We start from the raw sequence: 26,580 nt of genomic DNA, 5'->3' as shown, positions 1-26,580 counted from the left end.
TTTCTCCCCTCAGGTGGAGTCCCTGTAAATCCACCACCGCATCACCCCTGATCCATCATCATAGTCCCTTGTGCTACCCCTCCAGGGTACCCCTTGTGTACCCTTCAGGGTAGAATTTTAAAACCAGCTGGATCATTGGCTGAGAGTCCTTTAGGTCTTTTGTCTCTCTTTTGTTCAGTTTCACAAACTTAAATGTTAAATGTGGAAAAAGAAGAACTTAAGCTCAAGATCCCAAGATGGTATGGCAAATCATGATCTCTTTTCTTCCCATCATAATTTGGAGAAAATATCTAATCCTTTTCATCTATTTTTCCTGAAGTGTTATTTAACATTTTGCCCCAAACTTAAAAGTGTGTTCACACACCCATATGTTTATGTATCAAAATGTTAAATGCAAAAATGTGTCCACACATACGTATACTTGAGTGCCCGTGTGCACATGCGCACACATACACACAAACACACAATGTCATCAAATTATTGACATAGATCTTGAAAAAAAAAAAATCCAGTCTGGCCACATTTGACAGATGTGATAGTTGGCATTAATCACAAGTCCAGGCTCCGGAGGCAAAGTCTTGACTGATGACCTTTTCTCAAATGCCTCACTGATTCCTGGTTCTTTATTAATGAAAGCACATTTAAAATTTGTTTCCAGTTTTGCACCACACAAAAACATCACTTCAGTAATCATGTTTTCTTTTTTCTACTAGTTACTATTGCTTCTTGTAAAACTTATTCACTTGGCTAACTAGGCATGAACTTGAAATATTTCCACCTTTCTAGGAAGAACTGTTTGCTCTTTGGTCACATGTAAACTACCAGAACCAGTTTCCAACCTGACCAAATGAAAAATGACAGCTTCTCATCACTATGCTGGGGCATGAGAGCCAGGCAATAAGCAACACACCTTCCAGGAATCACATTTCCATGGCTAAAGTCAATCAGTCCCCAAACTCTCCCATTTATGAAGGTTTACCCATTGATGAGCTACCCAGTCAGTTTTGCTCTAAGAGACCGTGCCTTGTAAGTATAGCCCTCTCTTGCTGTAAATCATCTTTCGTTTTACATATTAATTGGTGGACTGGTTTACATATTAATTGGTGGACTGTTTCTTCTTCTGGCATCTCATTTAACATGTCTAAAATAGGACTTTGACTTACCCGCCCCTCAGTTTTATTCTTCCCTATTAACCTAGTCTAAGCTGCCGTCATCTCTTGCTGGGACTATTGCAGTAGGCCAGCTGGGCTCTCAGCTTTGTTCTGGACTCCCTACACTGTTTTCAATACCACATCTGGGATGATCCTTTCAAGACCTCTGTCAGTCCATGTCGGTTCCCTGCTCAAAGTCATCCAGTGACTTTCCATAATAAAAAGGTTCAAGGTCCCTATTCCTGTTCTACAAAGTCCTACAGAGCTGACTCCTCCTGTCTCTCTAATTTCAATTCTTAACACTCGTACCTTTGCTATTTCTGCTTCAGCTCAATGGGCTTCCCTGCTATTGCTTGTTCAAGCCCCTGTGCCTCTTCTCAGGGACTATATACTAGTGATCTGTATATACTATATACTGTAGGATCTATTGAGCCTACCCACATTTGCTCCTCAGTTCGCTCAGATGCTGATCTTAGAGAGAATCCTTCTCTGACTACCCTAAAACAGTATCGCCATGGCTCCCTAAACCCTAACCATTTGTTGTTCTTCATTGGTCACCACCTGATACACATTTTTATTTATTTGTGTTTATTATCAGTCTTCTCACTTTAGAAAGTAACCCCAGTGAATACAAGTGCCTGGTTTTATTCTTTGCTTCACCCTGGGCATGTCACAGTCTCTGACTCCCAGTAAGTCATGAGTAAATGTTCAAAAGCATTCTACCTTTGAGACTTTCGCCTTCTATGTGGAAGAGACACCTAGAAGACAGTCCTTTCTGCTCAGTGTCTCTTTAATTTTAGGCACCAGTAGTTGTGTTGGATAGACTTGTCATTGGCTGCCTATTCTGGGTTAATTTCTCACATATAGCAGCTTTAGTTTTATCTATTTTGATGGGAATTTCACCTTTTCAATCACCCCCCCATAGGGCTCTGTTTATGAATTTGAGGTAATCACTTACTTTGAAACAGGCTTGAATCCCTACACTTTAAAATTTGAGTCGAAAGTGGCAGTCATGTATGTATATATGTTAATGTAATGTATGTCAGTGCATGTTAACCTGCATCTTGCATGTTAATGTATATTAGCACATGTATGTTAATGAAAACAGCACAATTTGAAAAAGGCCAATTAAATGATATCTATTAAGATGCTACACCTTAATGCTGAGTGAGCCACAGAGGGAAGCATGTTGACCTCTGGGCACCTGCATCAGCCCCTGGATTCAGTTAGCACCAGGCCATTGAGCTCTCTCTATTCTCGTGATATGTGCAGTTTTTTTTTTTTTTAAAGATTTTATTTATTTTTACATGAAAGGGCTGGGGTGGGATATAGGCCAGAGGTGCAGAGGGTGAGAGGATTCACCAGAGACAGAGTGGGGAGCAGAACAGCCAGATCTACTGAAATACACTGCTGAGGGGAGCAGTGGGCAAGACTTGAGAGGTCTGTTGTGCCATGTGGGTCAGCTCCCTGGCTGGGGATTGAACTCATGCTGCAGTGGCTGCCTATAGCTTTAGAGTGAAGAGACTTAACCTCTTGCTCCACCTCTTGCTCCACCTACATGTGCAGTTTTATTCAATATTCAGTACATAGCTTCATGACTAATTTTCACATGCAGCTCTCCCAACCCATGCTAAATTCTTTGTGCAAGAAAGGCGAAGCCCCACAACTCCCCTTGCAGACAGACACTGTTGGTGATACCATTTCTCTTCCTCTTCTCATCTTGATCACAGCAAAGGGCCTCTGATGCTGAAAGCAATATGGCAGCTGGCCATGGACAAAGGCTGTGGAAACTGATCACACATCATGTGTCAGTAGTCCTGTGAAAGCAGTGGCAAAATCCAGTCACAAACAGGGATAAATATTTGCCTGTTCATGAATCTGTGTGCTATACTACTGTGTGCTATAATCTGTTCATGAATCTGACTGCTATACTGAGACACTGCCTCAGGGAAATACTATCTTTGCAGACTGATAACTTCATCAGAGCTGTGACTGAACACTCTTCTCCCCTTAGTGAATGTATTTGAAAGGTCACTTCCTCTTCCACTGTCCCCTGTGTGGGGCCTCCGGGGAGAGGAGAGTGGCAGGACCCCTGACCTGGGAGTCAGGCGCTCAGCTCTTTGCCTGTATGCGGCCCGGGGCTGACACTCAGTTCCACTTGGCTACTGTAGTTACTGGTCAGCAAAATGAAGACCGTGGGCCTTGCAATATGTCACCTTTATTCTCTGTCATTTTCTGTGTGTACTGAGTTGTGTGTTTCCTGGCCCCCTAACTCTTGGCCCACAGATATCACCTTACAGAACACACCACTCCCCTCAAATACCACATCCTTGTGGCCTCGTGGGGGGTTAAGGGCAAAGAGCCAAGGAAGGGACATCTGCTTCCTCAGAGGTCAGCGTGCAGAGAGGAGAAGCCAGAGGACTCAGACACCAGGAATTCTATTTACATTTACAACAGCAGAGGCCAGGATCACGTAGAAATATTAATAGCTTTGGGCTTCAGTCCCAAAATTGCAAAATTAAAAAAAAAACAAACAAAAACAAAAAGCGCCATCTGCTTGGAATAGAACTTTCAACTCAGAGACTTTTTCTGGAACTCTTAATTTATATATACTCCATTAATAGTAAAAACAACCTATTCTGGAATTTTTTGCTTTTTTTAGAGGAAGGAGGCAACAGGAAATAAAAAGCTTCTTGTATTAACTTTAATATGAAAACGTATAAGAAAGGTCATGGACTCTGCTCATGAAGGTTGTATATAGTTAACAGGAAAAACACCACGGCCACACATACCTGGCGTATGAATCAGCTCTTATTATTGCCCATGACTTTTCCTCTTAAATAATGAAAAGCAATCAGCATTAAACTGCCTTCGGTTGCCAGCAGCTGTTGAAACTTGATCAGGATTTCTCTAAATCTTGGGGATGCAGTATCCCTTGCACTGCAGTTCAGGCTCTGTGCTATCTTTAGTGGGCCCCCAGCACCCGAAAAGGGAGCTAGTCTTGTGCCAACTCCCTCTTCACGGTGATGAAAGGTGTGCTCTCTGTAATAGGAGCCCCAGAATAACTGCATCCTTACATGTGTGTGTAAGGATGATTGCTTCAATTAAAAATGTATTTCAGATGTGCATGATTTTCCCTGCAGCAGGGAAATTAGCTTCCTGGTGTAGCCTGGATAATTCTGCTTGGCTGGCAGCCCTGGTGCTGGTTGAGACCTTCCTTTATTTTCAGAAGGAGCTAAGCTTTGCCTCCAGAGCCAAGGTGTCATTGTCATAGAGCTTGGCCTGGAAGAGGGTGGGGGTGCTGACAGCAGCTGTGGTGGGCAGCTCCTGCAGGAGCCTTGGCCATGGCAAGAAGAGGAATTCCCAGCCAGCAATGCTCCTGGGACTTCCTGCTCAGCCTCTATCCGCACAGCCAGACTTGTGCTGGGGGCTCTAATCTATAAGAATCTCTCAAACATCCCTGGGAATATAGGGCTATGGGAAAAGCATATTTTCAGCCTCCTTTCTATGAGCTAGGTCTTTATAGATGGAAAGGATGGTGAGTAGCTTAGGGCAGAGTGTAAGTGGCTAGTTGGCGGTGACACTTCCCATGGCATCGACCCCAGATGTCCATCCTGCCTTGGCGGTGGGTGGGCCTGGGGGCATTCAAGTTTGCAATGTTCAGTTTTGGGGGCAGAATTGAATTTCTCAGGATCAAGAGGAGACAATGCTGAATTCTACCACCCACGGCCAAGGGTTAATATGGGACAGGCCAGGCGAGGGTTTTGCCCCACACCACAACTCTAGTAAACGCTCCATTTGACTAAGGCCAGATCTCAAAAGTATCCTGACTATGCTGGACGCACACCCAGCTCAGCGGTGGAGGTGCCAAGGGCAGGAGGAACCCCAGGAGCCTCGCCTGGGAAAGCTTCTGCTTTCATTCTGTTTTCTTGGCTAAGCGTGATCAAGCAGGCACAATTTGTGTTAGGTTTTTGTGAACATTTGCACCAAGGACTAGCATGGAGGGCAGTTCGAGACCAGCCTGGGAGATGGATGATGGCAGGCGGAACCCGGGTAGCAAGTTCCCCACCCTGCGGCGTGCTTAGCCAGGTCCCCGCTTAGGGAGTCCAGACTGGGCTGCATTGAGGCGTCTGCTCTATGACCGACGCTTTGGTTAGAATGGTTGCATGTTGCCCGGCCTCCTGTCGCATCAGAGAGCCTTTCTAATTCTTTGGGAGTGTCCACTGTTCAAACATCACAGTAGGCTGTCACGGGAAGTGCCTGGGGCACCAGCTCACAGGCCAGCTCACTGGAGGAAAGTCCAGAGCCTGCCTCCTTGTGGGCCAAGGGGGGGGTGTCACTTACACTGCGAAGCCCCCCAGGACTTGGCCTGAGAAGCGTCCTCACACGGTGTGCCCCTTCTCTCTCTCCCCACCTTCCCCAACTCATCCGGCATCCCTTGGGGGCACGTCCACCATCACTCCTTGCACACCAATCTTCATCTCAGGATCTGCTGCTGCGGAAACTGAGTTCAGCAAATACTTTATCCCCATGTTTCCTAAATTGCCCCCGCCCCCCGGGAAGGCAGAGACCCCCGGGTACTTTAAATTTCCGAGAAAAGCCGAGATGTGCTACATCCACGTCCCGCGACCTTTAGGCCGAGGCTGCTGTGATAAAATGTGGGCACCCTGTGAAAACCGAGTGGGGGAGGAAAGTGCTTTCCCATCTGATTCTCAGGCTTGATAAATTGCCAGCGTCCATGGGAGGCAACACCCCACTAATAAGTAAATGTAGCTACTTTAAAATAAAATAAAAATAACTTGCATTTAACATATGTGTGTTCTCTTTTTCAAATGGATCCTAATCTTTAAGGCGTAAATGCTTTAGTTGGACCTAATTATTAGAACTTGTAGTTATTTATTTCTTTGGGGTCAGGATCTCCCCTGAGTAAGTAAAGACCTGGTGAGCCTATTAACTTGGGGGGTGCTGGGGGGGGTATTTCTGCTTCATAGTGATGGTTTAATTGTGTTTTGCATTAAAACTCATCAAATGTTCAAGCCCCAAATATCAGTGCCTGTGGCATCATAAGCTTGAGATGAACAGACGCTTAACTCCTTCGTATTTTCCGAGTCTGCCTTCATACCCTGCGAGCCTGATGCTGTTCTGAGGCTCCCCGCTGGTCATTTAAACATGGACATGTTCTCTCTTTTCTTCTTTCAGAGAGTGGGTGAACCGAGCCCCATCTATTCATTTTCTGAGAGTGTTAATCTGCCTGAGACTGCTAATGAGGGATCCCTGTTACCAGGTTCGTTGGAAAAAATAAAAATCCTTTTTACTTGCAATGAAGATAAAGTGAAAAAAGGGTTGGGCTTTTTTTTTTTTTTTCCCCAGTAGACCATGTTCATATTTTCTTCTCTCTCACCACGCAACTGCTTCCAAATTTGGGAACTCTCTCGCCTGCTGTTTAAAAAGATATGAAAGAAATGATTTAATGAGAACAACAAGGAATCTGTATGTGTCTACCATGTTACCCCCAGGATATAGTAGATGTTTATTAAGGGCTCTGTGCTGGCATCATTGCCTGGCACTTTAAACCATTGGCAGTCCCGAGAGCTGTCTGCTTGGCCACACTTTTGAACATATTCAAGGCTAAAGAGCTCTCTAGGTCAGAGTCAGCAGTGGCAAGCGGGGCCCTCCTTTGGGTGCTCCAGAGGCAGCCAATGGGAAAGGCAGGGCCTGAAGCTCAGTAGCATCTTCACAACCCATGCCCTTCCTACCCTCCAGCCTAAGCGATGATCCTGGGAACCTCTGGTTCTTCCTCAGCATTTTTTTTGTTGTTTTTTTTCCTATTTTTCCTATTTTTTTTTTTTACTAGCTTCTTCTCTTAGTTCTGCCTTTGAAAAAGTCAGCCTTCCCCAAATCCTTTTCTTTATCATCTTTCCCTCTACCTTCCAAGCTTTTGGCTTCGGGTATCTTTGATGTTAGCTATTCTTTGCTTCCAGTATATAACTCCAGTCTCTAGTCTCCAACCTTCTCCTTTATTGAAGCTCCCCCATGTTGGACAGCCATCTCAGGGACGTAGTGTCAAAATGTGGCCTGTGGACTTCTTCCAGGCCTCTTACACGCTCTCAGGTTTTCCACAATGTCAAACCTGCCCTAAAATATGCCCAGTGTCATTGCGTCTCCACTCACGCTCTCTTTGCACGTGCAGTGGACTTTTCCCGAGGCCGCAGGCTGTGTCCTGACCCTGGGGCTCTGACGGCTGGTGGAGCTATGGGCTGTGCGCCCTGCTTTTTAAAAAGTTCTCACTTTTAATGACCAATGCGGCAAATAGAGACAGAGATAACCCACACATGCAAAAGCTCTTTGGAGGATCTCAGTCATTTTTAAGAGTGTAAAGGAGCACAGAGACCAAAGGGTTCGCTCGATCCTTCCTCTTCATCTTGAACCTCGAGCTCCTAATGCTCTTAAATGGTGCCACCAACCCTCCACCCTCCAAGGTACGACATTTTGGAAACATCTCTTATTTCCTTTTTGTTCACCCCCTACAAATATATACCCACCACGCCTGTCAGCAGAGTCGTTACAAGTACACTTGGAAAGATTTGTGAGGGTGATTGCAGAGAAGGGGCCTTAAAATGATGACTGAGGAGTGAGCAGTGTGGAACCACCAAGGATTTTTGAACAAAAGAAGCATAAAATGCACAAATGAGTGCTTCAGTCTAAGGACTCACTGCAGTGTGTTCCGCATTGACGGGGCTGCTTTTCTGGATGAGTTTTCAGGTGAGCGCATCCAATGGCGCTGATATTTCTGATGGTGGTTTAAAAAAAAAAATAGTGGCATGGGGACAGCACCAGTATTGGTTTTGAAGTCTGCTCCACCTTTTAATAAGTACTTTTTAAAGTCAGTATTATATCATTGTATCAATTTTTTAAAAAAGGGACCAGCTGAGGACATAAGCAGAGCAAGGATGTTTGTTTGCATTTTGCACGTTGAACTGAAATTCAAATTGACTGGGGACCTGCGCTAGGTCACTGGGCTCAGAGGCATGGAACCCAGGTGTCTGACCCTCCGCCTGCGACCTGGCAGCCCAGCCTGGGGGGCTAGGGAGGTGGGGGTAAGGGTGGGGGCTTTCAGGCGGTGTCGCTGTAATCCAAGCTGGTGGTCGTGTTTGTCTTTCAAATCAGTAACCAGAACTGCTTGGCCCATGCAAGCACATTCCTGGTAACCTTGGTTTTCTCCAGTTGACACGCTCAGGTTAGGGCGATCCAGTTGGTGCAACCGAGGGAAATACAAGGACGACCATGGGCTGCGAGCAGCCTTCTGGGCTTGCTGCAGTGTCCACAGGTGCTGGGGGGCAAGTGTGGATTTCATAAAGGAGGGTTCAGTTCTTGAGTACATAGTGACAAGGTTCTCAGCCTCTCTGCTAATAGCGATTCTCAGGCTGTGTTCTACGGGAGAATGACTGTTCTGTGGAAAGGAGTAGGCCTCGCTGAGGAGGTCTAGAAAAAGCTGCTCACCACTGCTCCCCCTGGGGACAGACAGCACCCCACCCCTTGAGTGAAAATTCTGACCGTTCCATTTGGAGTAAATTTGGAGCTGGACATAAAACTCTTCTCCTTTTTTCTTTTTTTTAAATTTCAAGAATGCTTAACACCACCCATGGCACAGAATAAAATGATCATTCTTCGGCCATAATTTGGGAAACACTGATTTAATTCCATCTTGTGAATATTGATTACTTAATAGATATGTTACTGGTCGGGGTAAACATTTAAAAAAGGACATGACCACGACTGTTCATTTAAACATTATTCTCCACCAAGCATCTAATTGAAATCTTTTTTCATGACCACTCCCAGGTTTCTTGTTTTTCAGACACTGTTGTACTTCTTTGCAGCCAGATACACCATGAACAACTTGAAGTGTGCAAAAATCCCTCCTCTGGGACATCATAGCCCTTCATGCATAGCTTTCTACTAATATTTACACAGTTCTGTCTTGAGTTCCAGCTATTTGTCTCTCCGCCCTATGCGTGCCTCAAACTTAATGAACCCCCGTGCTCTACATAGTCAGGTCCCCTCCAGAGCCTCACCCAGGCTTTTTACATAGCAGTTCTGAAAAAAGCATTTGGTGAATAAATATGAATAGTTTAAAAGGTTATTTTTATATATAAACAATATTCTACCATAACTTGGGGTGATATATACAAAGAGTAAATAGTAATGATGAGAATTCGATTAGGAAGGTAGTCACAGAACTATTTTTAATTGAGTTAAAAATGTCCGTTCAGTCTTAATTTAAACATGGGTGTGTTTAGTGTTTCCAAATTCACATCACAGCAAATAAGGAAACCGTGGCCCAGGTGGGAACCTGCTTTTTGCCCACCCTATCCACACAGCTGGCCTGGTGGCATTGGATCATTCTCACCCATACTTGTGAGCTCGTCCTTGTGTGTTTCCCAGATTTGGAATGACGGTGCATGTGTATATTTCAGATAACTTTATGCTAAGTGAGGAGAGAGACAGATTTAATGAAATGGGTGAGGGCCATGTGTCAATGTGGATAGCCTGAGAGAGTTAGCATCATCTACCCCCAAGCTAGCCTCTTCCAGGACCTCAAGCTCCTGCCCCCTCTCTCCCCTAATTAGCTCTTTAGGGCAGCTTTAGAAGTGTAATGAATTATCTTCTTATTAGAACTTTGACTTCAAGACTTCTCTCAGGAGACATTTTACAATGACTAGCCTTACATTTGTTTAAAGTATGGGTTCAACAAGAGCACCAGTCTAATTGTTGTAAGGAGGGCTCTGATATTCCATTATAGCTATGCTTCTCAAACTTCACCATGCTTGTGAATTCCTGGGGATCTTGTTGACATCAGAGTGAGATGTAGGAGGTCTGGGGTGAACAGGGGACTCCTCATTTCTCATCAGCTTCAGGGAATGCTAATGCTGCTGGTCCTTGGCTGCACTAGGTGGAGGCCCAGGGGAAGGTCCCCGGAATTGGGTGATGCTAGATTCTTACCCATGCTCTGTCACTGAGGCAAAATGGCCTACCTTTCTGGGTCTTCATTTACCTGTACCCTGAGAGGCTTGACAAGGAATGATATCTAACAGTTCTCTCCAGCTCTTTACATTTTATGATGACATGGAAGGAAGTAAAAAGAATGAGGGAGCAGGCTCCAGTTCTGAGAATATTTATCTTCTCATAATCTCCACCCAACTTTCGTATTTATTCACAGTTTACCATAAATGTAGTCTATATGGCAAGCAGTATAGTTTTCCATATTTATGTTTTAATATGGACCTTCAAAATTCATCATCTCATGACTTAATAAAAAACCATACATAATATACGTAATATGTATGGTTACATAATACGTAATATACATAATATACTCATACATAATATGAGTCCCTCCAGCCTCATTTCTTTTATGTATGTCCTGTTGTTTTTATTTTATTAGGAAATACTCCATAGCTTGGGTGGTATTGAAAACCTCGCTCAGGTAAGTTTCCTTTGGTGGTGACTGGTCTTGCCTTTCCATGTGATGCCGGGCCTTTTGTGGTGACAGAAGATGTCTTTCTTACCTTGGCTGCCTGCCAAGAGGAGAAGCAGGCAGGCTGGTAAGAGTGAGTGTCAGGCATGATACTCCAAGAGCAGGGAGTGACCCGTGACATTTTGCTCTGGCTAATTGGACTCACTTTCATCAGCCTGTTGAAATGAGAAAGTGCTAGAACAGGTCACATGTCTTTGGTTAGTCGTGAAAAGAAATGGACATTGACTGGCAGGCCCAAACCCTTGGCATATACCAAATAATGGGACAAAATATTGGTTTGGAGATGTTCACAGCTTTTCAACAAAATAATGACATGCTCACTGAAGTATTAAATAGATGACAATGTGAGGAATGATCTTCATTTATTTTTCAGCTTTGGTAACTGCGGAGGGAAGGCTCACAGGTGAACACAGATGTTGAGCCAGTCAAATGTTTGGGATTATTAATCTCATAAAGCAAAATTTCCCGGCATGTCAATGAGTGGGAACAACCTGTTCTCCTAAAACCTCTGTCATGTTCTGAAGGAATGGTTTTCATAATAAATCCATAGCTCTACAGACTAATTCTGAATAATTAATGGGACATTAGGGCTTGTGGCTATTTAAAGTTAAGCCTATTTTAATTTGTTACATTTTGATTATCAGGAAGTTAATATAACATTTCTAATTTTAGTTTTTAAGAATATTTTTAATTGGATGTTTACCTCATTTAATGAAATAAATGTTCACAAAATTATATTGTAAAGGACCTTATCCTCTTTAACTTCCATTATATCAGATATTTGTGTGTTTAAGCCTATTTCTTATTATAATCAGTTAACCATTGTGAGGAATTATCAGACTATTTCATTCCATTTTATTCTGATTATTGCTATCTGTTTGCTATTTAGATATAAAACATGATTAAGAAACCATGTTATAAAAATTCTAAAAATATGCATTGAAGAATTCTATGTACTATATATTATGCTTCTGCTTGGAACCTTATATGCATTTCACAAGAAATTGTTCAGTGACAAAGCATTTGGGGACTTTGGAGAGTTTAGACATTTTTTACTTGGTACCTCCTTCAACTTCAGGGCATGCAAAGAATCCAGAAACCCTACCCAATTTTGCATTTCAGTGAAACAGGCCCAGAGCACTGAGTTTATTGTTTGGTGAATCTGTGGCGCCACCTACAGGTCATTTTCAGGAATGCAAGCCTTGTGCCTCACCTACTGCCCTTCTGACTTGCTCCTTGCTTTTGTCCCTCCTGCAGTACATGGAGATTGTGGCCAATGAGTACCTGGGCTACGGAGACGAGCAGCACAGTGTGGACAAGCTGGTCAACATGACTTGTGAGCATTGTCTTGGTGACACAGCCACCTTTCGGGACTTGTTAGAATAGGCAGGATGGTATTTGCAGCTGAGCGATACTTTGACTATTGCTCTTTCTCTGCTTGCTCACCCATAGTTTAGATCTGAGGTTCTGTGGGCCCTGCCCCCTCTAAGCTCCAAATCCTTCTTTGAGTTATTTCCTTCCTTTACAGATATTTTTCAAAAACTTGCTGCTGTCAAAGACCAAAGAGAATGGGTCACCACAAGTGGAGCCCACAAGGTGGGTTGTTCCGGAAGGAGTTCCTGCTTGGGTTCACTGTGGTAGCTGGTAGTGGTCACACGCTGGGGTTTAGGGCCCTGTGGTCAAGCCACATATAATTCGTAAGCCTGTAAACCTAGCCTGAAATTATAAGTCTCTGCCAACCCTTTTACATTCTTTATCCGCCTAAGGAATAAATACAGAAACAGCAAAAAGACATATGCTAAAACTATTTTCTGTGCCACTTAATACTGACTAAATTTACTGCCTCATTTAAATGTTGCTTGAAACACCGTGATCCTAGATGTGTGTTTACAAATGAAAAAGTAAAATGTATGCAGACTTATGACTATATTCCATGTAGCATGTGGGGTTGTGCTAGTTTGAACTTGTGGAATTGCCATGGTCTGCAGGCCAATTTCATACAGTTTAACCTCAGAAAAAGATGATATAGATGATATAGTAGCATACAAGCATGTGGGTCATATAGACATTTCAGGATGGATGAATGCAGGTTTAATCAAAAACAGACTAAATATATACTTGTAGTGAAACAAGAAGGTGATTGCCTAGAGCCAAATTTCAATAACCTGTTGAGTTCTCATATCCTAGGAAGTGACTTTCTAGTATATATTAGAGGAAGTTTGCCTAAAATATGTCAACACCTGCAGCTCATTGTCTCGGGGATGATTCTAGGTGATGTAGAGGTCAACACCTTTATGTCAATGGCAGTATTTCCCCAGATGTTGTTATTCAGGTTTTTGAAGGACATTTTTGAGTAGCATTAAGGTGTTAAGTTGACATAGCAAAAATTGTGAAAATGATATGCTAGTGATAGAAGTTTGGGGGAATTTTTTCAAAATTTGAGTGAAATATTTGGAAAGCACCCATCCAACACAAGCCTGACTCAGAATGAGTTCTCAGTGATGGCTTCTTGTAATTTATGTCGATTGTCTCCCCACTTTTCCTTGGGGAGTGGTCAGAAAAGGCAGAGTAGACTGCTTGGTCATGTGGGAATAGAGGGACATCTGAGAACAAGGCTGCCATGTAGTTTGGGCCCTTTTGCTTCCTGTCTTGGATGCAGAATGGCTATAAAGAACTATTCTCAAGGTTCCAAAGTACAGAGGGGATTGACACCTGCCCCTTGTAAAGAACTGGATATGGTAAAAGTTAACAAAACTCCCTTTGAGGGTAAGCCTTTCAGGTCTTTAGAGGAAAGCATTGTGCCGTTCCAGAAGCTTGCACTACTTGTGGAACTAATCTTTCTTTTATTTCATTTTTCAGACGTTAGTAAATTTACTTGGGGCCCGAGACACTAATGTCCTGTTGGGCACTCTCCTGGCGCTGGCTAGTTTAGCTGAGAGGTAAGTTTATTTTACTGTGCTTTCCAGTTCTGCAGCTCTAGTGATTTAGGTGGGAGAGATGCAAAATAGAACAGTTTCTCTAGTCACTTGGATACTTACTTAGTTAAAATTTGTGAGAAATAAGCATGACATTACATTAATATAATATAATATAAACACCCACCATCTTCTCTGTTCCTAAAAAAGTGGTTTATTTATTTATCTATTTTAGATTCTACATCTAAGTGATACCAGGCAGTATTTATCTTTCTCTGTCTTGTTTCACTTAGCTGAATGCTCTTCAAGTTCATCCAAATTGTCTCATATGCCAGGATTTCTTTTTTTTTTTTTTTTTTTAAGATTTATTTATTTATTTATACAAGCACTGGGTATAGTCAGAAGCACAGGAGGGTGAGAGAATTCACCAGAGCCAGAGTGGAGAACAGAACAGGCAGATGGACCGAAATACACTGCTGAGGGGAGCAGCGGGCGCAGCAGGAGAGGTCTGTGCGCCATGTGGGACCCTCGCTGGCGGCCAGGGATCGAACCGGCGCTGCAGAGGCTGCGGACAGCTTCGCAGCCCAGCGATCAACTGCTGCGCCACCGGGGAGGCCCCCAGGATTTCTTTTTTTATAAATGAATAATATTCATTATATATGTGTGTGTGTGTGTGTGTGTACACAGTATATAGTCTCTCACATTTCTTTATCCATTCATCACTTGATGATCATATAGATACATAGATTGTCTCCATATTTCAGCTATTCTGAATAGCGCTGACCATTGATCTTTATGTGACCAGCATGTGATTCAGTTTGCAGAAAGAGATTCATGTTATCATCACACTGTTACCAAACAAATTTAAATTTATGACATGATATTTACTGAACGTTGGAATTTGATGTAGCCCTACTGCATGGGGACATGCTGCATTTTTTTTTTTTTAAAGTTAGGTTTTTGTTTTTTTTTTAAGACTTATTTATTTATACAAGCACTGGGTACAGTCAGAAACACGGGAGGGTGAGTGAATTCACCAGAGCCAGAGCAGGGAGCAGAGCAGGCAGAAGGACCGAAGTACACTGCTGAGGGGAGCAGCGGGCGGCAGGAGAGGTCTGCGCGCCATGTGGGACCCTCCTCCGGTGGCCGGGGAGCGGCCGGGGAACAGCCGGGGATCGAACCAGTGCTGCAGAGGCTGCGGGCAGCTTCGCAACCCAGCGCTCAACCGCTGTGCCACTGGGGAGGCTCACATGCTGCCTTTTGTTTCTCCTCCTGAGACAGTATGAGAGAGAGGAGATTCAGTAAGTAGATATGCTAACATATGCATTTTCATATTTACTAATAGTTTTCCACTTGCAGTCCAGAATGCAGGGAGAAGATAAGTGAGCTCAACATTGTAGAAAATCTACTGATGATCTTACACGAATATGATTTGCTTTCCAAAAGGTAGGCTTGCTAACAAGGGCAGGGGGAACATGATCATTATTTAATAAATGTTGTCATGTTATTTATTGTTACTTGTACATTATAACTTAGCTTGACCTTTATTTTCTATTTAAGTTATATAGGTAAACTAGAGTAAAGAGGTGTGTGGGATTTGTCTTTGTCCCTGCAATACTAGGTATGGTTGTAGAATTGGACTATATAAATTAATGATCACATCTTAAATTTTTTTTTGTTTATTGCATTTATTTACAATCTCTCTTTAAGGAAAGGAACTCTGAGATGGTTCTTTTTTAATTAATTTCAGAGAGTGTGTGAATAACTGATTAGATTGCTAAAATCTGTTTTGCTTAAAACAAGTAAAAAAAAATTACAATAGCTACTGACTTGTTTCATGACCACCTGTTATTATAACTCAAAACAGAGTCTTGAGTAAAATGGATTCATTTTCACTTAGACCACATATTGCTTTAAAGAATTGCTGAATCTGGATAGTTCTTAGGTTGATTTAAAATGGAGTTGTAGGGCCTCCCCGGTGGCGCAGCGGTTGAGCGCTGGGTTGCGAAGCTGCGCGCGGCCTCTGCGGCGCCGGTTCGATCCCCGGCTGCTCCCCGGCCACCGGAGGAGGGTCCCGCATGGCGCGCAGACCTCTCCTGCCGCCCGCTGCTCCCCTCAGCAGTGTGCTTCGGTCCTTCTGCCTGCTCTGCTCCCCGCTCTGGCTCTGGTGAATTCTCTCGCCCTCCCGCGCTTCTGACTGTACCCAGTGCATGTGTAAACAAAACAAGCAAACAAACCAGCAAACAAGTAAATAAAGCATGCCTCTATAAAAAAAAAAAAAAAAAAAAAAAAAAATAAAATGGAGTTGTAGCCTACATCATTTGCTATTTAGTTGAGTGAGTCATAATTTTCTAAAGAGGCAAAAGAGATAACAGAAATCCCAGATAATGAAACCGTGACACTTAACTCACAGTAAACCCTCTTGGATTCTTCTTTAAAGTCCATTTAACCTTCCTTTACAAACTATTTTTATATACTTGGTTATCTGAACTCATTCAGACAACAAACCACATAGGTGTTTGCACAGGTATAGCAAGACCAAAGATGAGGAAGAGACCAGTGACTGGAGTGGGGGTGGGGGAGGCATGCGTCCCCATGTCCCCATGGTTTTGTCACAGCTCTGTAAGTGTGGCCAGGGTCCTCTGGGAGAATGGGGCATAACCTGCCAGTCAGAGAGAAGGTCATGCCAGGCCACCTGACGGAAAGCGGAGTTATCTCAGCAAATGGGGAGCAAGGGGAAGCACAGCATGCTTCTGCAGGGAGGCGTGATATGGTGTGTGTTAGGGAAATATGCCTGGTTGGGCACAGCTGGAGCAAAAAAGGTGCAGCAGAGAAAGTGCTGGAAATCTCGAATGGACAGTTAGTGATAAGTTAAAAACAGCTAGCTTTGGCAGGCTTCCCATATGCCAGTTGCTTCTCCAAGCACTTCTGTGTTACCTCACTTGTTCTGCAGAATCACCCTATTAAGTTTTATATAGATGAGGTAACCAGACATCGCCAGCAGGTCACGATGGACTTTTTGTGCTAAATAAAGGAGTGTGGTCCTTATTGTGAACATTATGCGGATTCACCAAGATTGTAATCAAGATAAGATTTATTTTGGGGGAGGATTACTCTGATGACAAACATTGTGTGGGACAACGTGGCTGGGAAAATAGAGGCACACAGTGAGATCCACTTAGAACATGGAGGGAAGGGCCTGTGTAGATCGTTTGAGAAGGTGAAGAATACTGTTTACCCAAGAATGTGATTTCTGAATGTCAGGGCATGAATTTGGGAGGGAGAGGAGCCATGGAAAATTGGTTCAGGGGCCAGGAGCTGTGAGGCAGTATGGGGATGAAAATGTTGGAGTGGGAGATGCCAGAGGGCTGAGCCTCCAGCACAGTCAGGCAGCACAGGGATGGAAGGAACAGGGGTTGAGTAGTCCCTGAAGACTCATGATTGGCAGCAGCAGGTTGGGAGAGGAGAAGGAAGTTTGTTGGATGATTCCCAGGCTTCTGACTTGGAAAATTGAAAAGATTTTGGTGTCATGAGAAAAGATGAGGGATATGAAAGGAAATAATGATTTTGAGTGTTGACTTCAGGGGGAGGGCTGTGGAACTGCCCTGTGGCTAGACCTTCTGGAGGTGGGTGTGGTGCCCGGGCTGAGCTCAGGATGCCGGGGTACAGGGGGTATTTAAGGTTGTGGGAGTGGATGACGCCACCCAGAGAGTTTCAGAGAGGGAGGCGGGAGAACGAAGGGTGGCTCTGTGATGCATTCATCAGCAAACCTCAGCATCATGGGTTCGAGCTCGTCTGGACCTTAAGCTGTACCATCATGATTTTTTTCCTCTCCCTCGATTATGGCTGAGCACTTTGGCACGTAATTCCCCATGCACTGTCAGATCTTTACCGTTTTGTTTGAATGTCTTGTTTTTGCAACCGCATAATTTCTGAGGACGAGGATAAGGCTTTTGTATTTCTTTTATTTTGCGCGCAATGGAGAACAGTGCAGGTGCTCCACGGCATGAGTTGGTTAGTACGTTTTTAGGGGCTGCAACCAGGGTATGACTTAGAACAGTGGTCACCAAACTGTGACTCACAGGTTCAGTGTGGCCTGCTGCCTGGTTTTGTAAATAAAGATTTATTGGCACACAGCATTGCCCGTTTGTTTCCATGTGTTGTCTGTGGCAGCATTCACGCTATGTGGGCTCCCTGGGTGATGGTGACAGAGGCCACATGGCCAGCAGAGAGGAAAACATCCGCGGTCTAGCCCTTCCCAGAAAACCCATTTTGACGTGGAAGGCACTGGTGATCGTGCAAGCAGTGGGTCATTTGTATTAAAGGCACTGGCCCACGCTCCTGTGTGTCTCATCCTCTCTCTCCTCCCCTGCAGACTGACAGCAGAGTTACTGCGCCTACTTTGTGCTGAACCCCAGGTGAAAGAGCAGGTGAAGCTCTACGAGGGGATCCCCGTGCTCCTCAGCCTGCTCCATTCCGACCACCTGAAGCTGCTCTGGAGCGTTGTCTGGATTCTGGTCCAGGTTTGCGAGGACCCCGAGACCAGCGTGGAAATCCGCATTTGGGGAGGCATCAAGCAGCTGCTTCACATTTTACAGGGGTGAGTCAAAGCGGGCTTTGGCTACTTTGCCCTTGCGGCCGAAAGCCGGGGACGCTGCCATGTGGGGCAGATGGGGTGCATGCTCAACTCTCTCCCTCCCTCGGGCTGTGGGGTTTCTCTGGTCATTCATGTCGCTGAGTCGTCGATACCGGTCACAGATGCTGTTAGTCAGTGACAGGACATTTGTCTTCTAAGCTCCTGGGAGACCTGATGTATCTTCCAGTACAGCGCTAGGAAGGTAGGGGGGCCAGTCGTCTGCAAAGGTGGGTTGCATGGAAATCCAGTAACCCAAAGAAAACATTTGTCTTTGAAGCTGTATATTCATATTGTCATGCCAACAAATGCAATAATTACTAATAATTTACTGAAATGTGTGTGCATGTGTCACACACATAGGAGAAAACAAAGCCCATATTAAAGGCATGGACTTATAATCCTCAGTAATAAATAAATAAATAAAATATTATCAATCAAATGATTGTTGTATCAGGGATCCTGGTCCAGTTGCTCTGTGTTTTTCTCTAATTTTTAACGCAGGCCTCCAAGGTGGGTTCACACCTTCTTGTCTCTCTTTTAAAAAAACTAAATTTCACTGACATTCCAAGCCTGGAGAGTGGGGGTGAGTGGTTTGTTAAAACAGTTTCAAATTGAAGTGCTCCTGGACTCTGTTAAAAATATGGTGGGATAACCACTATATTTTATGGATTAGATATGTTGAAGTGTTGAATAGTAACATCTCTTGGTATCTTCATTGGGAAGGTTCTATTACCTGATATTATTACAAAGCATAATTCAGTCCTGGAGGTGCTGAATCAAAACTGAAAAGGAATATGTCTGCCTGGAAAGGATCTCCTTTATGGTCTGCGGAACATGAACAAACCTCATTGGAATAAAAGCAGAAAGACTTATCAATATTAATATGACCAGATATTATCAAATCAATATCATTCCGACTTCGTACTTCCTGTCTCTGGGGATATTGCAGAGCTCTGTGATATTGACTTCATTTTCTGTGAGGGAACATTCCAGAACATAAGAATGGGGCTGCAGAGAAGTGAACAGTAGCTCTGTTAGCGATTTCTATCATTACCATGGCAAAGGGAAAAATGTAGACTTTGGAAAATCTACTTGCTTTTATGACTATCACAAAAAGATCTCAAATGTTTTAAAGTATAAATTATACATCTTTGATTAGTACTGTGACATAATAAGCTAGTCCCTTGGTTAAAATAATCACAATTGCCAAAGGTTTTATTTTTGATGATTACCTGACTTTGTAGGATGGTGATGGTGGTGGGGGTAGATGTTGTTGGTCCATCATATTTATTTCAACAGCTCTTAAGTTGGGTTCCTGGAGAGCAGCCATTTTCTTGATGATAAAATTAAATTCTTTAATAATTTAGCAGTGCTTCAAAGGCAAAGCTTGTTTAATACAAGACACCAGTTTACACCTTTTGCTCAAGCCATAGCTAGTCCTTGATAGAAAAGGGTTCCTTCACCTCTAAAAAGTCATTTTCCAGTCCATTCCTATGGTGCAATGTAAGGAAACTCTTCCCTGGGAAGATGATTTATGTCAACACTTTTTTTTTAATGTTAAATATGTGTCACTGCCCTGGGAGAATTTATTATACCAACTGGATAAACAGTATCCTTTCAGAACTTGTGCTGCCCTGGGCTGCCTGGAGCTGGTAGCAGGGGAGGAACTTGCCAGCTGGTTGGTTGACTTGAGTATGAGTAAGCACTATTGTAAGGGAAGTTTCCAGAAGACCTATGTATGCCCATTTACCTGCAGGTTCAAATTCAAAGGAAGTTTCTAAAGGGCTACATACTCTGGGTCAGGTGGAATGATCCATAACATTTGAATTTCAACATAATTGTGTTGACCAAAGAGATCACTGGCTGTGACTGTCCCTAGCCCCAGCTCCATTGCCTTTCCCGTGCTGCCTGACAGAATACCAGTGGGTCCAGACGACATGGGAAGGAAGCCAAGGAGGTGTCATTGTTGTTGCCATGAAAAATAAATAAATTCAAAAATATGGTGAGCATGTAAAACAAAAGGGAACAAGGCAAATAAAAGACAACTGAAAAGTCTATCATGGACGACACCACAATAAGTAAACAGAAAAACAAATGCTTCCTTTTATCAGAATGTGAAATTTATGACATGGAATTAAGGATGGGGTGATAGCATGATAACTAGGGGAGCAGGGGGATTGCAGAATTAGGAGAGAGGGTGATGACTGAATAATAACTCATCAGTCCTCTAACTTACCAGAACAAGGACAGGGGATGACAAGCTTGGAAAAATAATCACACATGATGTAGAGAAAAAGGCAAAAGAATAAGAGCAATTAGAAAATGAAAGCTGTGCATTTTCACGTGTGAGTAATTGATACCCTTGAGGTATGGAACAAAATAAAAGGACTTAAAAATAGCTCCAGGAATACTAGGCGAGAACTTTTCTAAAATAAAGATTGGAATTTCATGGAAAAAGAAAAGGCAGAATGGCGAAGACTGAGGGGAATTCAGGTGAATTGACTGCAGCCTCAGGGTTCAAAAACAAAGACAACTCTGTGTGTGTGTGTGTGTGTGTGTGTGTGTGTGTGTGTGTTGGGGGCATGAAGGACAGTCTTTTCAATAAATAGTGCTGAGTACCCTAAGTCACCATATTAAAAAAAAAAAGGCTTCTTCCTCACACCACACACAAAAGTCAATTCTAGGTGGATTGAAAGCAGAAACTTTAAACATAACATAGGAGAAAACTTCATGACCTGGGAGAGCAAAGATTTCTTAAACAGAACCCAGAAATCACTGACTATGAAAAAAAAAATTGATAAATTGGTCTGTGCATTAAATTTTCTTTTTCAGAGACAGAAATTTTGTTTCCGATCGTTCTTCCATCGGAAGCCTGTCTAGTGCAAATGCAGCAGGACGGATTCAGCAACTTCATTTGTCTGAAGATTTAAGCCCTCGGGAAATACAAGAAAATACTTTCTCTCTTCAAGCAGGTATTTATATCATATTATTATGTTTTATTATTTGGTGCTATATAACTCAGTATATTATATTATTATTCACTGTTATAAAATCTGTTTGGTGTAATATTAAGTAAGCATGATTCGAAAGTTCTAAAACTATGAAGTTAAGTCTCTGTGGGTAGGGACTCGAGACTTCTTGCTACCTGCGTTGGAGCTAAGTGATCTCACCCGCCTTCCTCCTGGTGAATGGATGAAGAAGTAAACATAGAAGTCAGACGTGAATAGAGCAGAATAATAGCATTGTTGCTGCTAAAACTGGATTAGAGGACGCAGCTTGACCTGGGGCTAGAATCATGGTTCTTATTTTATTCTAGTTACAATATATTCCTTCAGCCATTGTCGCTGTGTTTACTGAGTACCTACTAAGTGCCAGGCACAGGTTGGGCACTGGGGATTACAATGAACCAGCTGGATTCAGTCTCTGCTCCTTGCTGCCCAGCTAGTGCTTAGTAAAATCACCTGGGTTACATGAGGAGGAGCATTGGAAGCCATTAAAAATCAGTTTCCCTGCTCTCAGAGCTGAGCCAGAAGCAAAATTAGTGTTTTGTGAGGGGGACCCTGCTGAACTCTTCCCTGTGGAGACAGTGTGTTGACATAGCTGTGTAGACAGCGTGTTTATGTAGCTGTGTAGACATGGATACGATGTATTGGGTGGTTTTTGTTGCAGCCTGCTGTGCAGCCCTCACGGAACTGGCGCTCAATGACACTAACGCCCACCAGGTCGTCCAGGTGAGAGTAGGGCCCTGGGGTGGGGCGGGGGTGGGGGCCCTCCAGGAGCATGTCGCCAGGGCCTACCCGCCTCCATGTCTTACTTAGAACTCAGCTTTTGGGATCCCACTATGTGTTTTTAAAATATTTTAGTGTTTTATTTACTTAGAGAATTACATTTTGTTATCGAATCCTTCTTTGCCCACATATAGTAGAGTTTATGAATTACGCATTTATAGATACAGAAAAGTAGTGATAAATTAATACATAGTGTTCATTCCTCCAGAGGTATAATTGTATTAGAATAAGTTTAGAAAGATGTTACCTGTGTTTTCATGAATAAATTTCATTTACCCTTTAAAAATCTGTAATTGTTTATTTTTTCTATTTTTTGTGCAATAATTTACTATTTATATTGTTTCCATACCACGACTTATAAAAGGAGAAATTATATTTCATAATTAGATATTAAAAGTGCAAAGTATAAAGATACTTGAATTCCTTTACCGTGTCCCTTTTTCCTTCCTACTCTTTGTTTTTAAAGTATTAAAATCACTTTAAATTCATATACTTTACTACTTATAATCTTGGCTCTTTAAAAACAGTTGAAATTTTAACATTGGGACTATATAGTCTTTGGTGTTTTTATGTGTTACAATGTCATTTTAAGCATTGTCCCGTAATATCTACTTAAGATTCCAAAACTGTACTAGCATTTCTTCCTTAAAATTAATGTTTAAAATTGTTTAGTTGCTCCTATAGCTTGTGTATCTCTATGGCACTGTCACTGGTCTCTAATAACATGGCCCTTTTATTCTTCCAGGAAAATGGTGTATATACAATAGCAAAATTGATTTTACCAAACAAGCAAAAGAATGCAGCAAAAACAAACCTATTACAGGTAATGAACCTGCCTATTGTTCAATGTTAAGTTCCTGAAATATGCGGAGACCTTGATCACATAGCCTATAATTTTAGGTTAGCACTGGCCCCACTTCTGTCCAAGGGGACTTTCTGTTAAAACAATACAAAGGGCCCACCATGGTTTGTCTGCAGAGGGTACCTAGGTAATCTTATTTACATTTTTTTCTTCGCCTGTCAGTAAGTTCTACCTTTTTTTATTTTAGAACCATGTTTTGTTTTTGTATCAAACGCTAATAAAAGAAGAAATTTAAGTGCTATCTTGAAGCACAGACCACAGTGGCTGGCATTTCACCTTTACAAAGAAAAGCTGTAAAAGGGATCTTAATGGATGAGAGGGGACTTGCCAAAGGGCTAAAGGGCACCTGCTGCAGGGTAGAAGGGCATTCCACACAGAATGCCCTCTCTGGGCATTCCCAGACAGGGGGGCGGGTGCTGACCGCTTACCTGTGCTCAGGCTGCCGAGTGGGGTTGGGCTGTATGTTGCAGGAGGGGGTGTTTCAGGATCTGAGAACTCAAAGGTAAGAAGGGGGCCTGTAAGTCAGGGTCCCCTGTGCTTTTCTGAGGAGTGGACATCAGGGGCTCAGTGTTCCCTAAGACAGGGAAATGAGAGAAGCAGATTTAAAGCAAGTCTTTGCAGTAGTTGAATAAGTCTGGGAGCTGTCCCCCAGAACAGTGGTCAAATGGGCAGAGAGTTTTTGATGGTGCCTGTGGGCTATACAGGCGGAGGTTTTGGGGAGCAACAAATGAGATCATAGAGGTGTGGCACCTGACTTCTTCAGTGTACCCCAGATGCCTGACACTGTGCGGGGTAACAGATAAAGTCAAATCCATCCTGAAGATATGATTTGTGAAGCCAGCAGAGGGTTCTTAAGAATTCAAATCACAATGGTTTCCAAGAAACACGCCTGTTCTCCACTTTCTCAGTCTCCACTTTCTCTCATCAGGCGCCTTCCTGCCATTTTGCTATAAGCCTGGCTTCCCTGGGCAATTTTGTTCGTGACCCTTCTATACTCAGATCACTAATTTTACGACATGATTTCAGTTTTGAGTTCAGTAGACCCCGGTCACCCCCACGGTGGCCTAGGGCTTGGGCGCAGCGGCCAGCTGGGGGCTCTCTTTTTTCCCTTGGTGCTGCAAAATGTCAGATGTTTATTTTTCTGAGTTAAAGTCTCCCAGGCCTCTTTCTGAGTGTGCTGGGGAGTTACTGTAGATTGTTCTATTTGGGGACTGCTTCAGGCTCTTTACTCAAGAGACCAATTTGTCAAGTTTGAGTCCAGTGCGCCTGTGGCTATTTTTATATGTCATCATTCCTAGTGTTTATTTTCTCACAGAAGCCACATAAATATTGAAGCACATAGAGCCGGGGAGAAACAAAATAAACCATGAGGCTCCTGGAAATCTTTGGACATTTGGTTTTCTCAGCACAGGCATTTTATTTCTTGCCTGTGCGCATTTCGTACTTTCTAGAAAGGCATTCCTGACAAGTGCTGATGGAAACTGGGCCAAGATTGCTAACAGGGCTACAACATAAGTACTTTTTAAATACGACAGCGCAGGTGTCAATGATCTTTGTTTTCAGTCACGAGCGTTGACTCCCACGTAGGCCGCCCGTTCACAGGAAGCCACTTTGGTGTTCCCTGCCTGATCATTTTGTTCTGAATATGCCAAGCTGCTGCTTGCGAGTCACCTGTCCCATTATTTCCTAGTGTTACGCTTTCAGAGCCTTGAGGTTCCTCTTCAGTATGGAAAGAAACAGACCGCTCTTCAAAAGGTAGGTGCTTGGAAAAACCGAGGTGCCCAGGGCCGGTTTCCCAGAACTGTTCTCACACGTGTGCTTTAGATGCAAACAGTGAGGAGACCAAATCAGCATGCGAAGGGCGTGTCTTAGGATTCTCAGAATCCGCAGAGAGAGCTGAGCTGCCCTCCTGACCCTTGAATTCTGAGAAGGAACTGATGATAAAGAGCATGAGTTGCTCTAACAGTACAACTCCTCTTAAGAATTGCAACTGCTGTGGGTTTTAGTTTTGTTTTTGATATTAAGACTTTAAATAGATAAGCTCTAAATATGTGCTTGTGTTTGCCCATCTAGAAAGGCCAGAGTTGATCTGGTTATTTCCTCATAGTCAGTAGGAAAACAATGGATATCCTCTGTAGGGTAGGACTCCTTGAAGGGAAGGTGGCTGAGGTTCTAGGGTCAAGCGTCTGTTTTGGTGAGCTGGACACACAGAGAAATCACCCCCTTGGAAAGCAGACGCTAGATCCCTGTGTGTGTGGTCGGGGTGCCAAAGGGCCAGACAGGTCAGGCTGTCACTAGGGCCCAGGTTCTACCTGGGATTTTATTGACTAGGCACCATAGGCTATAAAGACTTGAGTTACAATAATGTCTGTTGTCCAGAGGCGTGGAACTTGCTCTTTTATTACTTTATTTCCATCTCCTGCTTGAATGTCGGGGGAGATAAGAAAGTGCACTTAGCGTTTCATTTCAAGGCCCCAAACCATTCGCTTCCGTGGACTTCCAGATCTTAATAAGCCCTTCAAATGATGCTTACATTGTTCCATTTTTTTTTTTTCATTTGCTGGTATTTTTATCTTATTTTCATAAAACATTTTAAAATTAGGTTAATAGTCATCTAGCAGGGTTCATCTGAGAACTGAGTCACATGGCATTTATGGAGGTGCTCAGCACTCCATCAAAACCCAAGCACTCCTTCCTAATGCCCTAATTCCTCAGCCTCCAATATCTCACAAATAAGGACTTCATTTAATCTGTACCACATCTTTTGTGTGTATTTTCCCTCACCCCTTATGAACTGGAGCTGTGGTTTATTTTTGTGAGAATAAGTTGGTGAGTACTAATAAATATTTCCCCCACGTAGTTGATAACCTCAGAAAGTAAAGTGCGTTCACTGTAATCAACCTGTGAGTGAGCGAGATCTCTGTGGGAGGGAATTCCCAGCAGCTCCCCAAGTTCCACATGAAGTGTACTTGTGTGTTTTCCCCTGTAGGTTGTTCCCCACCGACTTGTTTGAGATCTTCATTGATATAGGACATTATGTTCGTGATATCAGTGCGTACCAAGAGTTGGTCTCAAAGTTGAATTTGTTAGTGGTAAGTCTTTAGTTTCAAATATTTTCGCAGCGGGCTGGTATCTGGTCAGGATGGAATGTTTCACAGCAAACCATTTCCTTTCTAATTTTTTGGTTAGGAGGATGAACTGAAGCAAATTGCTGAAAACATTGAAAGCATTAATCAGAATAAAGCTCCTTCGAAATATATAGGCAACTACGCGATTTTGGATCATATTGGAAGTGGAGCTTTTGGCTGTGTCTACAAGGTGACTTTGCCCTTGGGGAAAAACATGTCTGGTGTTCCCCAACAAACCAGATGTACCCCCGGCACACACACACAATTGAGTGGGAGCCTTCACCACTGAAAACAGTGAACAAATAGAATAATGAGAATGATTGCTTTTGTCTAACAAATAGCTGCATTGACATTGTTGTATCTCAGCTTTAGAAAATTGGTCACTGACTTTTGAAGACAAAAGTCATCATTAAGCTCCCAAAAAATAATCCAAATAGCTTGTCCCCATGCATGACAGTCTCGTGTGTATGTGTGTAGAAGAACTAGGGTATAGGCCAGAGGTGTGGGGGGTGAGAGGATTCACCAGAGATAAAATGGGGAGCAGAACAGGTGGATTTACTGA

The 26,580-nt window shown here is 43.2% G+C and overlaps 1 protein-coding gene across 1 annotated transcript in view; it reads left to right on the top strand.

Annotated features, from left to right (window-relative positions):
* Positions 1–26,580, top strand: part of LOC119237561 (serine/threonine-protein kinase Nek10) — a 104,652-nt gene that overhangs the window by 25,497 nt on the left and 52,575 nt on the right. Inside the window, exons 6-18 of the mRNA XM_054699014.1 lie at positions 6,351–6,435; positions 10,597–10,638; positions 11,947–12,025; positions 12,218–12,285; positions 13,549–13,628; positions 14,964–15,050; positions 17,980–18,204; positions 21,073–21,212; positions 21,910–21,971; positions 22,774–22,851; positions 24,581–24,645; positions 25,880–25,982; positions 26,080–26,208. Of these exons, the coding sequence (XP_054554989.1) occupies positions 6,351–6,435; positions 10,597–10,638; positions 11,947–12,025; positions 12,218–12,285; positions 13,549–13,628; positions 14,964–15,050; positions 17,980–18,204; positions 21,073–21,212; positions 21,910–21,971; positions 22,774–22,851; positions 24,581–24,645; positions 25,880–25,982; positions 26,080–26,208 (1,243 nt within the window). The remainder of the gene's footprint in view (positions 1–6,350; positions 6,436–10,596; positions 10,639–11,946; positions 12,026–12,217; positions 12,286–13,548; positions 13,629–14,963; positions 15,051–17,979; positions 18,205–21,072; positions 21,213–21,909; positions 21,972–22,773; positions 22,852–24,580; positions 24,646–25,879; positions 25,983–26,079; positions 26,209–26,580) is intronic.

Source organism: Talpa occidentalis, unplaced genomic scaffold (assembly GCF_014898055.3).
Source record: "Talpa occidentalis isolate TD23 unplaced genomic scaffold, MPIMG_talOcc4v2.1 talOcc4.10, whole genome shotgun sequence".
Classification (NCBI taxonomy): domain Eukaryota; kingdom Metazoa; phylum Chordata; class Mammalia; order Eulipotyphla; family Talpidae; genus Talpa; species Talpa occidentalis.
This window is presented reverse-complemented; position numbering and strand designations above follow the sequence as displayed.